This window comes from Chinchilla lanigera, unplaced genomic scaffold, assembly GCF_000276665.1.
Source record: "Chinchilla lanigera isolate Chin_1 unplaced genomic scaffold, ChiLan1.0 scaffold00058, whole genome shotgun sequence".
NCBI lineage: Eukaryota > Metazoa > Chordata > Mammalia > Rodentia > Chinchillidae > Chinchilla > Chinchilla lanigera.
The window spans coordinates 10341316-10357473 of record NW_004955459.1 but is presented as its reverse complement, the minus strand read 5'-3'; the positions used below and the strand labels follow the sequence as shown (position 1 = coordinate 10357473).

General features: G+C 43.2%; 2 protein-coding genes across 4 annotated transcripts in view; one reads left to right on the top strand and one right to left on the bottom strand.

Annotated features, from left to right (window-relative positions):
- Positions 1–9708, bottom strand: part of LOC102022890 (chromosome unknown open reading frame, human C2orf76) — a gene marked incomplete in the record, with an annotated part of 58424 nt that extends 48716 nt beyond the window's left edge. Inside the window, 1 exon segment of one of the 2 annotated variants that reach the window (XM_013521084.1) lies at positions 9613–9708. 2 annotated transcript variants of the gene reach the window in all.
- A 65-nt stretch (positions 9709–9773) lies between these two features.
- Dbi (diazepam binding inhibitor (GABA receptor modulator, acyl-CoA binding protein)) lies at positions 9774–14946 on the top strand. Of its 2 annotated transcripts, XM_013521081.1 has the most exons (5): positions 9808–9881; positions 10368–10578; positions 10971–11088; positions 13283–13345; positions 14654–14946. In XM_013521081.1, exons 3-5 carry the CDS (start codon positions 11034–11036, stop codon positions 14725–14727), a joined length of 192 nt encoding a protein of 63 aa, XP_013376535.1. In that variant the 5' UTR covers positions 9808–9881; positions 10368–10578; positions 10971–11033; the 3' UTR covers positions 14728–14946. The 2 variants fall into 2 exon arrangements, with proteins under 2 accessions (XP_005397735.2, XP_013376535.1); XM_005397678.2 differs by lacking the exon at positions 10368–10578 and having other exon boundaries at positions 9774–9881.
- Positions 14947–16158: the final 1212 nt, after the last annotated feature.

Here is a 16158-nt window from a genome sequence, read left to right as displayed (position 1 = left end):
ACAATCCTGCAAAGTAGGAATAATTACTCCCATTCTGCAGATGAAGAATGTGTGAGTTAAGAATAATGCTATTTCAGCAGCGGAGCCAAGACTAAACAAGTGTCTTCTGACTTCTGTCAAGAGCTATCCACTACATTTTACTAAGAAAGCATTTGACACACTATAAAGAATTCGTTTCACTGCACCAACCAGAAAATACTATTCAGAAAGGTAAATTCTAGTTAAGCTTGGCAATACCCATGCCAGAAAAGACACTTTTTAAAATAAACTTTTCTACAGCTAATGCTTGAAACTGTACATTTAAAGTTAGAGTAGGTCTTACTGAATCTCATGTTTAATAGACAAACTAATAAACACCTGGCCTTTACATTCTTAAAAGAAAAACATCCTGCTATTGGATTTTAGAGAGAATAATTTTCAACTTTGTGACACAGCCTTCCAATAGTCAAACCAGCACTACTCTTCTCTTGAAGAAAACAGGACAGTGAGTTGTCACTGGACTTTAGCAGCCACAACTGAAGTTATAAATTCAGGTCCAATGTACTTCATGGATATGATAAAAATAAATTTTAAATCCACTATTCAAGGAAGATGGAGTAGATGTAGTCTTGCTCATACTTCCTGCTAGGTACAACTAAAATCCATGGGTATAACACCTAAAACAAATATGAAGACTCTGAAAGGTAGAAAGAAAAGGACAGAATAAGGACTTCAGAACCTAAGGGATGATACAGAGGTGAGTTTCATGGGATTTCCCGGGTCTCAGATTGGAGCTAAGGAAATTTCCAAACTGGAAACACCAATAGCTACGTGGGGCAGAGGGAGTCACAAACAGCTTGATCTTTCTAGGCAAAGGACTAATACAGAGGGAACCTAGAAATTCAGGCACCTTTCCAACAATAACTGCTGCAGTCCACCAGAAATCACAGGGAAAACTGAAAGCTCACCTCCAATCACACCAGTAACATCTGATGTGGAGCTGAGACTCCCACCCTTGCCAAACTTTAAAGAGTTAACCAACACTCCAATAATGGTGGTTCCAAGAAGGAAGCTGCACTATAAAAAGGAGTCTGACTCCCACTCTTCCCAATGTCAGTGGAGACCACTTGGGGGAATAGAGACCTCCAACTCTGCTGCCAGTAACATAAGGCAACCTTTCTACAGTGGGGTGGTGTCAGGGGAGGCATGGTAGAGGGTCAAGACTGTCACCGCCATCCATCATGATGAGGCTATCCTCCCACCTCTTACTAAGTGTTCCCAGAAAACAAGTCAGGTATAGGAATGACATGCTCCTGCCTCTCCCAGAAAGGCTTGGAGGGATGTGGAATGGAAACTAGAATTCCCACTACCACCTCAAGTAACAATAACAACTGAGTGGGGAACCTGAACTTCTATGTCTTCCTGGTAATAATAAGTCAGTCGCCCCTTCATTTGCCACAGTGGTATCAAAGAAAGTTACCAAGACAAGAGATTTAAAAATGATCCAGAGTCTCAGAATCTATTTTTAAAGTTTTATTAGTACACATTTGCAAAACATACCATTTACACTCCTTCTGTGGAATTGGTACATGTATATGCACATCTTATTCCTTTTTTCATCCCATGCCTCTCTCCTTCCTCCCTTCTCCCTCCATCTCTTGCTCCCCCCCCCCATTTGAGAAAGATTTATCTCCCTACTTCCTCCTATCTTTCACGTTGCTCCCTATAATTTGGGTTTCTCATATTAAAAATCCATGTGATATTCAAGCTGGTGTGTCTGATTTATTTCACTTAACCCTATTATCCCAACATGCATCAATTTTCCTAAAACTGACTCAAGTTTATCTTTAAGGCAGAGCAGTACTCCACTGTGTATAAATACCACATTGCTTTTTGTGGGGAACCTCAACACCCCACTATCACAAATAGATCAACTGGATTAAAAAAAGTTAACAAAGGAATATCAGGGCTGAACAAAACTCTCGAACAAATGGACTTAATAGGTATCTACAGAGCATCCCAATGAACAGCAGGATGTACACTGTTCTCAGCAGCATATAGAACTATTTTCAAAACAGACCATGAACCAGCCAATAAAGCAAGTTTAAGTAAATGTAAAAGAACTGAAATTGGGGCTGGGGATTTAGCTCAGCGGCAAAAGCGCCTGCCTAGAAAGCGCAAGGTCGTGAGTTCGGTTCCCGGTACCGGAGAAAAACCAAAAAAAATAAAAAATAAAAAATAAAAGAACTGAAATTATACCATGCATATTATGAGATCATAGCACAATGAAACTAGAAATCAACAACAAAAGAAAACAAAGAAATTATGCAAATATATGTAAACTAAATAATACACTATTAAATAAACAATGGGTTACAGAAGATATCAAGCATGAAATAAGATAGTTTGTAGGACTAAACAATAATGTCAGTACAACCAGATCTTATGGGACACAATGAAAGCAGTCCTAAGAGGAAAGTGCACAGCTGGAAATTCTCAATAACAAAAACTGAGCAAGTCCAAAATAACCTAAAAATGTACCACAAGGGCCTGAGAAACAAGAACAATCCAAACCCAAAGCAAGTACAAAAAAGGACATTTCAAACATCAGAGCAGAAATCAATGAAATTGAGGTCAAGAAAACAATATAAAGAATCAATGAATCCAAGAGTTGATTCTTCAAAACAGACAAATCCTTAGCTGCTCTGATAAAAAACGGCGAAAGACTCAAACCAATGCAATTAGAAATGAAAAAGATGAAACCAAAATACACTGCTGAAATAAAAAAGATTATTAAAAACTGCTTTGTACACTTGCGTGCCAATAAATTGGAGAATTCAGAAGAAACATTCCCAGATATATATTAATTACCAAAACTAAAACAAGTACATTTTAAAACACTGAATAATCCAATAATAGGCAATGAATTTGAAGCCCTAAGAAAATACCTACCAAAAAGATATGCCCAGGTCTGGATGGATTGACTGCTGAATTCTATAAAAACTTCAGAGAAGTTCTTTTTTTTGGTTTTTCTCCAGTACCGGGAACCGAACTCAAGAGCTTGCGCTTGCAAGGCAGGCGCTTTGCCACTGAGCTAAATCCCCAGCCCCAAAAACTTCAGAGAAGTTCTAACATCATATTTCTCAGGCTGTGTAATGATACCAAAAGGGAAGGAGTATTCCCAAAGTCATTCCTAGAAGTGACTATTACCCTGATTCCAAAACCAACCCCCCCTCAAAAAAAGCCTGAATAAACCATAAAGAATTAGTTTACCCAAATTTAATACTTAATATACAGCTCCATTAATATTCATTTAAGTGTACCATGTACTACTGGTAAACAAATATGTGCACAGACGTTGGAACAGAATAGAGAAAAGACTACGTATGTATGCCCAACAGACTACTGACAAAGGTACAGAACAACTGCAAAGGAAAAATACCTTTGTAACAAATGGTGCTGGAGCAATTGGACATAAGAGCTGAAGGGAGAACCTTCACCTAATTCTTTGCTTGGTTTTTAAGAGATGTGGTCTCAGGCTTGCCCCCAAATTAGTACAACCAATCCATCTGCCTCACCTTCCCAAGTAGCCAGGACCACAGGCATGTTCGACTGTCCTTACTTTTTAATCTAAATCTTACATATTACACAAAATCAACTCAGAATAGATTGTTAATTATGTAAAATGCTAAAATATAAAATGTTTACCAAAAAACACAGGAAAACCTTCAGGATCTAAAACTAGGCAGAGTTTTAGACTTGACACCAAACATGCAATCCATAAAAAAGAAAAGTTGATAAATTGTTTCATCAAAATTAAAAACCTAGGCTTTTTTGAAAGACTAGTAAAAGGATGAATAGGCAAGCTATAAACTGAGAGAACATATTTGCAAGTGACCTATCTGACAAATGACTAGTATACAGGATCTATGAAAAATCCTCAAAATCAAATAACAAAAATCCATGGGCATAAGACAAAAGAGGGAAAATACAGACAGAAAACAAAAAGACGCAAAGATTCAGTATCATTAACTATTAGAGAAGTGCACATTAAAATCACAATGAGGTGTTATCATACAACTGTCAGAATGGCTAAAATTAAAAAAATAGTGGTAATGCCAAATGACTGTAAGGATGTAGAGAAATTGGCTCCTCATTGATTGCTAGTAGGACTGTAAAATGGTGCACCCACTCTGGAAAATAATATAGCAGTGTGTTACAAAACTACACATGGAATTACAATACAGTCCAGAATTGACCATTTATTCCAGAAAAAATGAAAATATATGTTCAGCCAACATTCTACACAATTTATTGGTGCTGGCTTTATTCGTAATAGTCTCAAGTAGAAAAAAATCCCAATTTCCTCAGCAAGGGAATGGTTAAAGAAATGGCAAATCAAGATGATGGCCTACTACTTAGTGATAAAAAGAAACAAACTATTGATACATTTAACAGCCTAGATGAATCTCCAGATAACTACTGAGTTACATACTAATTATTTCATTTACAGTCACATGTTACATACTGCATGATTTCATTTAAGTAGCATCCCTGAAATGAGGACCAAGTCGGGGGAGAGGTAGGAGGGAAGTGGTTATGGCTATAACAGGGCAAACAAGGGATTCTTGATGCTGGAAATGTTCTATTATCTTACTGCAATGCATCAATGTAATGATTGTCTTATGCATACAAGGTTTTGCAAGATGTTAGTATGTTAATCAGTTTTACACTACTATGACAAAATATCTAAAGAGAGCTAATGAAATAAAGAGATGTTTATTCTGGATCATAATGCTGGATATTTATATCCAGGATGGTACAGACATTGGTTTGGGCATCTGCCAAGGACAGCATATAAAGCTGGCATGTTGGAGCAAATGGTCACATTTCAAGATAGGAAGCAGAAAAGTTGAGAGATTGGAGTCCCACAGTCCTCAAGAGCATGTACCTAATGACCTAAGGGCATCCCACTAGGGTCTACCTCCCAATACCACTACCCACTCCACACAGACATTTAGGAAATACCCATAGCAGTTATCAGTAGGAGGAGCTGGGTGATGGGTTCATGGGATCTCTGCATATTGTACCTTACAGCCACATTTGAATCTACAGTCCATGCAAAATAAAAGTTAAGGTTTGCTAAAAATGGCATTATCTCAAAATAATTTTTAAATGGCATTGTCCTCCCAAAGAATTATCAACCAAACCACTTGCTACCAGATTTTAGTATTTTTAATTTTCTTGTTCACACATGATAAAAGAGCTCACTCTAACAACTTAGTACAGAAGCATTTAGCAAGTGCTTGTCATACAAACTAGGAGCTATGTAAACAGGCAAAGATATAGATGACAGTGTAGATTTGGAAGAGAATATGTTCTAGTGATGAACAAGAATTTGTCTTATAGTTACTTTCCTGTCAGCCAAACACAATACCCAACATCTGCAAATTAAAGGAGAAAAGGTTTATTTTGGCTCACACTTTGTATAGGTTTCAGTCCATAATTAGTGAGCTCCAAATCAGTATGGCACAGCAGAGAAGGATAGCAGAAGATGGTTACTCATGGCATTAATTCCAGGAGCAGACAGAGATCAAGACAGGATGAAGACAGACCCTTCCAGGCCACACTCCCAGGGAGCCACTCCTCCTACCAGCCTTTACCTCCCAAAGTCACATTTAGCTATAAACTCATCAGTAGATTAACCCACTGACAAGCATCGCATGCCCATGATCCAATCACCTCCCAAAACCCCACCTATGAAGGCATGAGATTTTGGGGAACATCTAGATATAAACTATTAACAGAACTACAGTGTGAACTCAAGATATTTCACACAATTCTTGCCAATGATTGTAAATATTTCTAAACAGAGCACAGGCATGATCTGCCCAGTGGATGACCAATCTACTACTCCCTTACTGTCTGCCATGTTGCCCAGGTAGAAAGAGGAGAAAAGGAGAACATGCTACACAAGGACATGCCACACACACATTCACTCTTCTCTTCTAAGTTCCTTGCTGCAATTCCTCTAAATATGAACACCTCAAGGAAGAATAGCAAAGAGGGCTTACCAACACCTTCAGCTGCCACGCCTCCTCTTGCTGGTTATAAGGAAAGCCATGCAGCCCTCTCATCTTACCCCCTCAGTTCTAATCTCCCTCAGCCTTCACAGAACCCATGACTCTACCATCTCTTCCCACTCCTATCCCCAAAGCATTTCTCAAATGCCTCTTTGCCTTTAAAACACACTTATCTCCTCCTAAGTTTGCTGGAGTCCTGCCATAATAGTCACATTCCAAGAAAACAAAACCAATACAGAATGAATTTAATTCATCATTTGTGAATGGCCTTGCCTTCCAGGAAAGCTCTCTTGTAACCGTAGTTCATTGCTTAATGATTAGGTTACTTTTGGAAATTAAAGGTTTAGTTTATACTCAGAAACTTAATATTAAACTACTATTCACACCAATTGGGCAAGAACTGCTTTCACCTTCCACCTGTTAACGTATCTTGCCAATCTGGCTTTAAGCTGAAAGGCAACAAGTGAAGTCTGTGGGCAGTCAAAACAGTATCACATGGATGCTAGGGCAATCTGCAACAATGACAATGGCCTCTTCTTTAATTGGCTGAATTGATGTGGCTGACAAATTGATTGGTCAGGTTCTGCATCTTCCATTTCCCCTCCAGGCCCTCTGCTTCCAAAACTAGGAGTGGTAGAAAGAGATCAGTGTGCTTTGCACCAGAGTCACCTGCTTTATTCAAGCCCATAGTCTCACATTCTGTTCTAACAGATTTAGTTGGTTTCTAAATTCACAGCTAATTAGAAGGAACAGTAAGAAAGCATTTTATTCATTCAACAGCCATCTGTTGAATCCCTGAGTGCCAGGAACCTGGAAATAAAGCAGTGACCAATGTACAGTGATGTCTATCTTCCTTGGTTTAGAAAGAAGAGAAAGGTCAGAGAATACAAATTAAAATAATTGTAAGTGAAATAACTACATGTGCTACTGTTCACGAGGACATGAGAGTTGAGGATCTTGCACTTTATCAGGATTATAAGTAATAATGATCCTTTCCAGTCCTGTATAAACATAAAACAAAGATCGCAACCAGGCATGCTGGCACACACCTGTAATCCCAGCTATTGCGGACGGTAAGGCAGGAGGATTCTGAGTGTTAGATTGGCCTGGGCCACTTAGCCAGAACACCTCAAAGTATGATATAAAAAAAAAGAGTTGGGGGTGTAGTTTAGTGTCAGAGCACTTGCCTAGCATTCACTGAGGTTCCTAGTAAAAAAAGCAAAGAGAAGGGGAGAATGGGAGAGTAGAAGAGCAGGGAGAAATGGGGGGAAGGCAGAAGAGGGAGGGAGGCTGGGAGATCCCAGATGCCGGCTTGTTATCATCTCTGTGTTAAAAGCTAAAAGCTATTCCAAATCCCCGAGTAGAAACAAGTAGACAGCTTTAAGGTGACATTTCCATAGATGGAGATCACTGAGAAGTGAGAAAAGGAAGCACAAAAGCATGTTTTATTTTGTTTTTTAAAAAGCATGCCTTACACTATTTTGAAATTCAGCCCAGGGTGGGCCCTGTAAAAAGAAAAGGTCCTCTTTCTTCTCCTCCTGGTCAAGATCACTTAGCACTCTGCTCCCTGAAATCCACAGTCCTTACACCATACTTTTGTTTTAAACAACTTTTAGATTCATCTTGGCACAAAACCACATGGAAAAATCCTCTTAGGAAAGTGAGGTGTATTCTGAGCAAGCAACCAATAAATTGATGCTATTTGAACTGGAGATTGTGCCTAGTTCATGGCAAAACTCCCACTAGCTTTACTTTCTACAAGGTTGAATGCAAGTCAAAATTCAGCCACACCAACTAGTCTCTGACAAACGATAAGGAAAATTACATTACCAAAGGCATCTAATATTTTCAAATCTGAGATAGGTATTGATCTGCCCCCAAAAAGAAAAAAAAAAAAAACTCTGAGTTATTGCTGCAGAAGAAACCTGGTCTTTCTTTTTTTTTTTTTTTTTTTTTTTTTTTTTTTTTTCCTTTTTCCAATACTGGGGATTAAATCCAAGGGCACTCTACCATTGAGCTGTATCTCCAAATTTTTTTTTTTTTTTTGAGTCAGGGTCTCTCTAAATTGCCCAGTCTGGCCTCAAAATTGTGATACTCCTGCCTCCTGACTACCTAGCATTACATGGAAACCTACATATCTTACACTTCAAATGCAGTTTTCCCAAATATAACTCCAACATTATTGTTGTTTTGCCTGTTCCAAAAAATTATTCTGACTGATGACTCTAAACTTGTTCTTTACAATTAAAATTCCACTTCTTCCCAAATATTTCATATAGGCTGACCTATATTAAGTTTGTAACTGACGTCTGAAAGCTGCCACTGCCTTCATTTCTAAATACCTACAACTGGAAAGGGGGGTTGAGGATGTCCAAAAAGGTAGAGATTTGTAGTCTAGGTCTCGCCACAAATTAGGAAGGAGTGATTTTAAAGGAGTAATTCTAAAGGAGTAATTTTTTCTAAAGTCTAATCTTAAAGGAGTAATTTTTTTAATGACCTGTAGGCAATTTTCCATCAATTCTCTCCCTTTACCAACTCCTTTGTAACTAACCAGCAACTCCTTCATAAGCAACCACTACCAGAAAATCCTACCTTTAGCCTCTTGAGCATCAGCCCTCAAACTCTTTCATCTACCTATGCTGCGCCTACACCCTCTGTAACAACTTTGCGAAGACATTCACCCCATCTCATCATCTTTCCTCAAAGCCCTCCAATAACTTCCCATCTCAATGAGTATAAAAGTCCGAGTCCCCGGAATGGCCAACCTCTGCATCTCGTGGTCATCTCCTTCCATGGTCTCCCTCATTCCCTATTCCCACCTTCTTCCGCCTGAATGCTCCCTCCCTTCCTGGTGGAACTTCTCAAACATCACCTTCTCTTAACACCGCCTCCCTATTCAAAACTTCCAGCTGTCAGCTCCTAAAAATACTCTTACTGTATTAGCTATTGTTCCACCATAGGTTCCATGACTACAGGAATTCATGTGGTCCACTGCTGTACCCTCAAGGTGCAGAACTGTGCAAGTTAGCTGACAGGAGTTCAATAAACATTTTATAAAGCAGAGTCAATCCTTCGCTAGGATTTCGCACCTGTTCTCATCCAAGTTTTCAGTGAGGACACGCTGACCCTGTCTCTACCACACCAGATGCGCACTGCAGCACGAACACAAACGTGTTAAGAGTACAGCACTGAAAGCTCGAGGCCTATCAGCAGGTTAAAGAATGTGCTAAAACTTTTAAAAGGCCCGGCTGCTCCCCCTGCCGCTCCCCAGGGGCCATTCCCGGAGAGGAAGCATCTCCCCTACATTCCACTCAGCGGCCGCCGCTCCCACTCGCGCTCCCCAGATCTGAGAAGTCACTTATGCAACTTCCGGCCTCTTCACGTCCGGAAAGAGAAGTAGGAGGACAAAACGTAAAAGCCTATTGTTCTGCCTCGGGCCTCTCCCCTTTGCCCCTTTACCTGCCCTCCATACCTGCCCAGGTGTGAAGCCGACCTAACTGCGGCCCTCTCCCCCACACTCCCAAGCTCGCAGCACCTCCGCTCTCCCTACCTCCTCCCGGCTTCCCCTGCGGCTCCACCCGGCGCGTGCGCACTAAGGCTCTCGAGGGTTTGGACAGGGCTGACGCCGCCGGGGGAGCTAGGCACGCCTCTGAAGAAGCACCGACTTCTGATTGGTTGATGCCGCTCTCCCGAGCAAGGTTGGAACGCTTGGGCTGTGTATTTAAAGACGCTTGCCAGTCAGCTCCTACGCCCTCGCTTCCTGTCCTCGCCTCCTACTCTATACCCGGGAAATCCTGTAACGCCGCCGGCATGTCTCAGGTACAGCGCGTGCCTAGCCAAGCTGCGACGATGCAGCGCGGAGGGGGCCCGGGGTGGGGACCCTCCGACTGTCCGTTTGATGCCCCGCAGTTGTTCCTGGACCCTTGCCCAGCCCTGATGGTTTGCGCAGAGCCTTCTGCGCAGAACTTTCTGTTTGGGGGGGTTTTCAAAATTTGCTACCCACACCCCAGCTGCTGGAAAGTTGCCCGTGGGGTGGGCTTCACGTTGAGGCAGGCATGCGGGTGGGAAGGCAAGGGTCCTGGCTAGAAAGGGGGCGATTGGAGGTTGCACGAGTTGGAGGAGCAAGGACAGAGTCCCAAATCGGGAAGGACAGTGGAGTCGGTGTCCTCGGTGAAGTAGGGGCATAAGGAACCATGGCTAGGAGTTTGGAGGTCGGGGGAAGTAGGAGCCGAGTGCCTGGAGTGCTGAGAGAGGAGAATCGTATCCAGGGGGAGATGACCCAGAGACCTTTTTGTCTGCCTCCAGGGTAAACCCTTGTCCGGGCGGAGCAATGTGGAACAACCTCTGGCTCCTCCCGCCTGCCTCCCCCAGTCTGGGCACTGGGACAGAGGTCAACGCTGAACTCCCGGGCCTTAGGGGAAAGGGACAAACGGCAGGCTCCTGTAGCCAACACCCCAGTTCGTGCCCTGACCCCTTATCAGCTGTTTCAGACATGCTGTGCACCCCCAGCCCGTAGGTAAGCTTCACTGTGCCCCAGCCATTCCCCTGTCTGGTCTGGTGGTGACAGTCAGCCATTCTGCTTTTCCAGGGTGTGCACACCCACTTGGGCTGAGTTTTGGCCCGACTCCTTCCACACTATTTCCGGCTGCTGTCTTGGCAGTGCCAAAGAGTAGTTGGGGATTGAACAAGTGAACGGCTGTGCTTCCCCTCCTTGTTTTATTATATCTAGTTGCCCTGTGGAGGAAGGAGAGACCCTTGAGGGAGCTGCTTCCCCTGGCCAGCCTGACAAGAGAAGGACTACTTCTCCATCCTCTTCTCCTGTCCCTTGGTACTGTTCAGGCAAAGCCAGAACTCCTCCCCTCTCCCACTTAGAGATGGCCCTCATTTCTCTCCCCACTTCCCACTTAGGCTGAGTTTGAGAAAGCTGCTGAGGAGGTTAAGCACCTCAAGACCCAGCCAACAGACCAAGAGATGTTATTCATTTACAGCCACTACAAACAAGCCACCGTGGGCGACATAAATACAGGTATGCTGAACTGCTCATCAAAGCAGGCTCTGACCTTTTCGCTCAGCCTTCACTGGAAGACTGTGGGAACTGCACTCTCAAGCTGCCTGAGGCCCTACATACTCTTCAGGCAGGACATGGTCATAGTCCGTGGGATTCCTGGGGTTTAAGCTTGGGAGAGTTTCCCCAAACCCCATCTTCCTGGATTCTCAGTGACTCAAGTAGTGGAATTCCAATACTATTGTATTATCAACAGCAGCTCCCTTTGCTGGGGAGGAAGTGGAGGCCCCAGTAGACCTGCTGTAGGCTCTCAGCTCAGTAGTAGCTTTGCCGAGTGGCATTATTTCCACCCCACATGGGCAGTTTGACACTTGGGGCCATTGGGAACCTGGCCAAGCCTAACAGAGGAGTAGAAAAGCACCAGGCATCCTGTAGAATGTCACAAGTGTTTTTACTGGTCAGAGTCTATACCTTCCTGATGACTGTTAGTTCCCCATCCAGAAAATCTTGGTGCACATTTTGAAACTATGCTTTGATCTACCGTATTCTGTAATATTATCTTCCCAGCCTTGAGCAGTTTTCTTTCTGTCCCTAAGTCCTTAAGACGTGGTAGTATACAGAAGCAACAGCACAACACATTCCCTGCCAGGACACAAGAGCTGGCACTTGCAGCAGATTAAAAGGAAGTACCTCCTACTCCCCCATCTCTGTTCAGGAGAGGCATGGTCAAAGCCCCCAGTTTCACCAGATCTGGGGTGGATAATGGAGCAGCTCGGCTGGTTGCTGTCTAGCTGTAACCGGAGATACTGCCCAGAGCTGAGGATCATAGACAATGCCAAATCAAACACTGTGCTTCCCATGAAGGGCTTAGTTAAGGAATATCTTGTGGCAAAAATGTGTTTTACAGTGGATTGATAAACTGTCCTTCCAGCAGGAGAAGGGGAGGTGGCCTGAGGGACTAAAATGCCTTCTGCCAAATAGTACCTTCACAGAGCCTGAACTGTGTCCAAGCCAGGGGGATTTACTCTCATACAAGTGTAGGTAGCCTGGCTTGGCATCTTATTACCACTTCATCAGGGAAGTATTGGCTCTCCATAGGGCTTTACTATTCGATACAGTACAGTAGCCACTAACCACATGTGGCTATTTACATTTTAACTGAAAAGTTTGGTCTCTAGCCACTGGAGCCATATTTCAGGGACTCAGTGGTAAGTGGCTCCTGAATTAGTTGTTGCAAATATCATTCCCATGGTGGCAGAAAAGCCTGTCAGGGAGTATAGTGCTAGGATTCTAATGTGACTACAGGTTTAGTCACTTTCAGGTATCCCACAGAATGCACTTGGGGATGCTTGATGTTTTCCCAGACACAGTGTGGCAGGCTTTGGACACCCCAGCTGCTCCCCTTGCAGTAAATTAGGTCAGCAGGGTAGGGAGGGAGGGAGGTTTCTCTGATACAGATGATTACAGGCCTGGAAGCATAAATCAGGGTAGAACTACAAAAAACCTTGCCCTCAGTTAAAAAACATCAACAACAAAGCCCCTCCCATAATGACTGAGAAATACTCTAACAGTGTGGGAGAAAAACTGGGACCAGGATATGGACAAACAGTTCACAGGCAAGGACACCTAGAAGACTGATAATAAGAATAGAGTAGGAAGAGAAATTGGGTAACAGAGAGCAGAGGAGGAGAGCTTGATAGTATGGTGGTACCTCAGTTCACAAGTTTAATTCTTGCCGTGATTCTGATCGCAAACCAAATTGGACGAGAACCAAATCAAAATCAGTGTTTAGGTTCAATGTTGACCTTATGGGAAATTTGATTCAGTTCCTATCCAGTTTATGACCAGAATTGTGGAAAAATTTAAGTTTGTAAATCAAGGTACCATTGTATTATCTTGCCTTTGTAGCTTTTGAAGTTTGATCCATGTAAATGGATTTTTTTTTAACTTATTATGGTACAGTTATTGAAAGGGGAAATTCTGGAGGTATTTAACTTGCAATTCCAAAACTATCTTGTACTAAGAACAGTCCTCCTATTTTCTCTAGATTTTAAGTTTGAATTTCTTTGTATCTAGGTTTCCTCAGACAGAAGCTACTTTGTTAGACCTATATGACGGGCCCAGAAGGAATCCACGTAATAAAAGATGGCTTTCATGGAAAGAAAGTTGAAAACTGGAAGCAAATCTAATATCTTTTTTTTTTTCCTTGCTTCAGAGCGGCCTGGGATGTTAGACTTCAAAGGCAAAGCCAAGTGGGATGCCTGGAACCAGCTGAAAGGTAACCGTCCCAGTCAGTCCCCTCCTTTGTGAAGCCCAGTGGTGAAAGACTCTTCATCACTGAGTGTAAGGGTTCAGGGAGGGAAACCATGCAGGAGGCACATGCTGAAAACCAGCCTGACCTGTGCCAGAGTGGGGAAAACTGGGCCACCTACTTTCTTCCTAAGGCACATCTCTGGGCAGGGGCACCATTGGAGAGGAGAGGCTAGAGGGTCAGGCCACTGAGAAACATGCCAGGAAATAATGTTGGCATGGGCTTTGGACACATTCAGAATAGTGAGTGGTTTCCTGTCCACATCTCCCTCTCCCCCACGAGCCCAGGCAGTAACCCCTTAGTTTGAGTGGTGCTCCCCAGTTCCCATCTAGCAGAAGGACACATGAAAAAGGGGAATGAGGTAATGCATGTTCAGCCCCGTGTAGCCTCCATGAATGGGGCTATTATTTGCTGAACACCAACAGCCAAGAAATATCCAGGCTCCTACTAAATCACGTGCCCCCATGGCAGCAAGACCCAAAAGTTGGCACCAAGCTCTGGCAGCTTTTGTGTCCTCACTAGCTCATTGCTGAATAAGCTCTCTGTCCCTTACAAATGAGAAACCCATCAATTCAGAAAGGGCACAATACAATAAATACAATCCTAGGATTTGCAGTAGGGGAATGCCTGTGTGATTGGCCCTTTTCGCTAAGCACTTCCACACCATTCTCAGGCCCAGAGTGCTTCAGCACAAGCCCCTGAGGGCCGCTCTTCACTGGAGAATCCAGGAAACAGGGTGTGACGGTCTCTGAGGATTTCTTTGGTGTCCTTTGTGCTGCAGCAAGGAGACAAAGATTTGTCTCATTCCTCTTCAAGAACCAGTGGCTTTGATCAGAGCCTGGAACCTCTCATAGTTTCTCTCTGGGGACAAGAACGTGGCTAGCTACTTTTTCACTGCCAGCTTAGCAGCTCTGGGAGATAAAAGCACAACACAGAAATACATGAGAAGCCCAAGCCAACCATGAAATCAGCAGGACCAATAAAATTACTGCAGCCACAGTTGCCTGGCTGTGTAGAAGACCAAGGCTCACGCTGACAGCTTCCACACCCGGAGGATCGACCTCAGGCCAGCCCCACCATGTGTGACATGCCTTATGGAGCAGAAAGTTCCTTGGGTGCTTTCCATCTCAGACCTCAGCAGGTCTCCGAGATATAGGCATACTCCCACTTTACAGCAGAGAAACTGAGTCTTAGAAAGTTAAAGTAGGGCTGACTAGAACTCTAAAGCCAGCTGCTTTCCTACCATGCTACAATAATCCTGTTGATTCCTTCCAGGGACTGCCAAGGAAAGCGCCATGAAAGCTTATGTGGACAAAGTAGAAGAGCTAAAGAACAAATACGGAATGTAACAGACTGGATTTGGTCACCAGCCACACGTTTAACCTAAAACGATATAATGCCTTGTTTTTTCTAATACTGTGGATGATATGAAAATAGTTGGTTACTGTAGTTCCTCGGGGTTTTCCAGGATGTGGCTCTAACAGATTAGGGGCAGAAATGTTCACTGACCTGTCCTTTCCCCCAGTAGTTTTTATCTGAAATCAATTCAAATATATTTGTTACTTAAATTCTTTGGTCATCTGGTTTCTTAAAATAATTGACTGACCATGTTCCCATCTCTGGCCCCCACTTCCTTTTGCTGAAGGTGTCCTCTGGAGGGGTTTGGCCTGCCTTCCTCGTTACACTGCTAGGGTGTGAAGCAAGTGGTCTCACCTGTTCTCATTCCCCCCTCACGTGTCCTCAATCTTGGTGGAGAAGAAAAGTGTATTGGAAATGGCTTTTTCTCCTTTCCAATTCCTCAGCCTGAGGAAGATCAGGCAGGACAGCTGAGACTTCCTTCTTCAGGTATTTCCACTCTGTCAGGGTTTGTATCTCAGTGGTAGAGCCCAAGGTTAGCATGTACAAGCCCTAGGGTTCCATCCCCAGCAGCCCTCATGAAAAAGAAAAAAGACTAAATCAAAAGAAAAAAACACCTTACATGAAGCCTAAGGTGTTTCTGTCCAGCTAGATCTGACTCCTGCCTACCCTGAAGGCAGTGGTAAGCAGTCAGATTGTGGGAGAAGTCTATGTCACAGAATAGTGGGTATGGCACTTTATCAGGAATCTTTTTCCCCACCAGCTTTCAAACCATTGAGCACTTCCAACAGCTGTGTAAGTCAAAGACTTAGTCCATGCACAAATTTCCCTTCTGTTAGTTAACATTGCAAAGTGTGGATGAGAACTGCCAGCCTAAGTCTTCTAATCTGCTTCTGGCTTGGGAGAGGAAGCAGGCCAGCAGATTGGAGCCTGGGAATACAATACAATGGTGCAGTAGACTGGAGCCTGGGAACCATGCTGTGACTTACTACTGGCCAGAATCAGAATGGGCCTTAGACTTATGAAGACAGACCAGTGTGGCATTTTGCAATTACACTGTGCTGAGGCTATATAGTGGCTACCTGATATTCTCTTGATGGAAAAGAATTGTAAGGAAGTAAAAATGCATGGATCAAAGGCCAGGGACATCATGGCTGTTAATTAGTAAGGAATTTCTGGAGGCAGACTCTGACCCAGATTCTTTGTTTCTTCTGTTCTCCCCAGAGTTTTGGTGTGATAATTATACCTCATGATAGCAGTCTCCCTTATTCTTGGGAAAAATGTTCCAGGATGTTGCACAGATGCCTAAAATTATGGATAATGCCAAACTTATATATATATTTACATATATATATATTCCCTTCTTATGGTTTATATGTAACGTTCTCCTGTATTTGGAAGGTGACTGGTCCATGGGGTGCTGT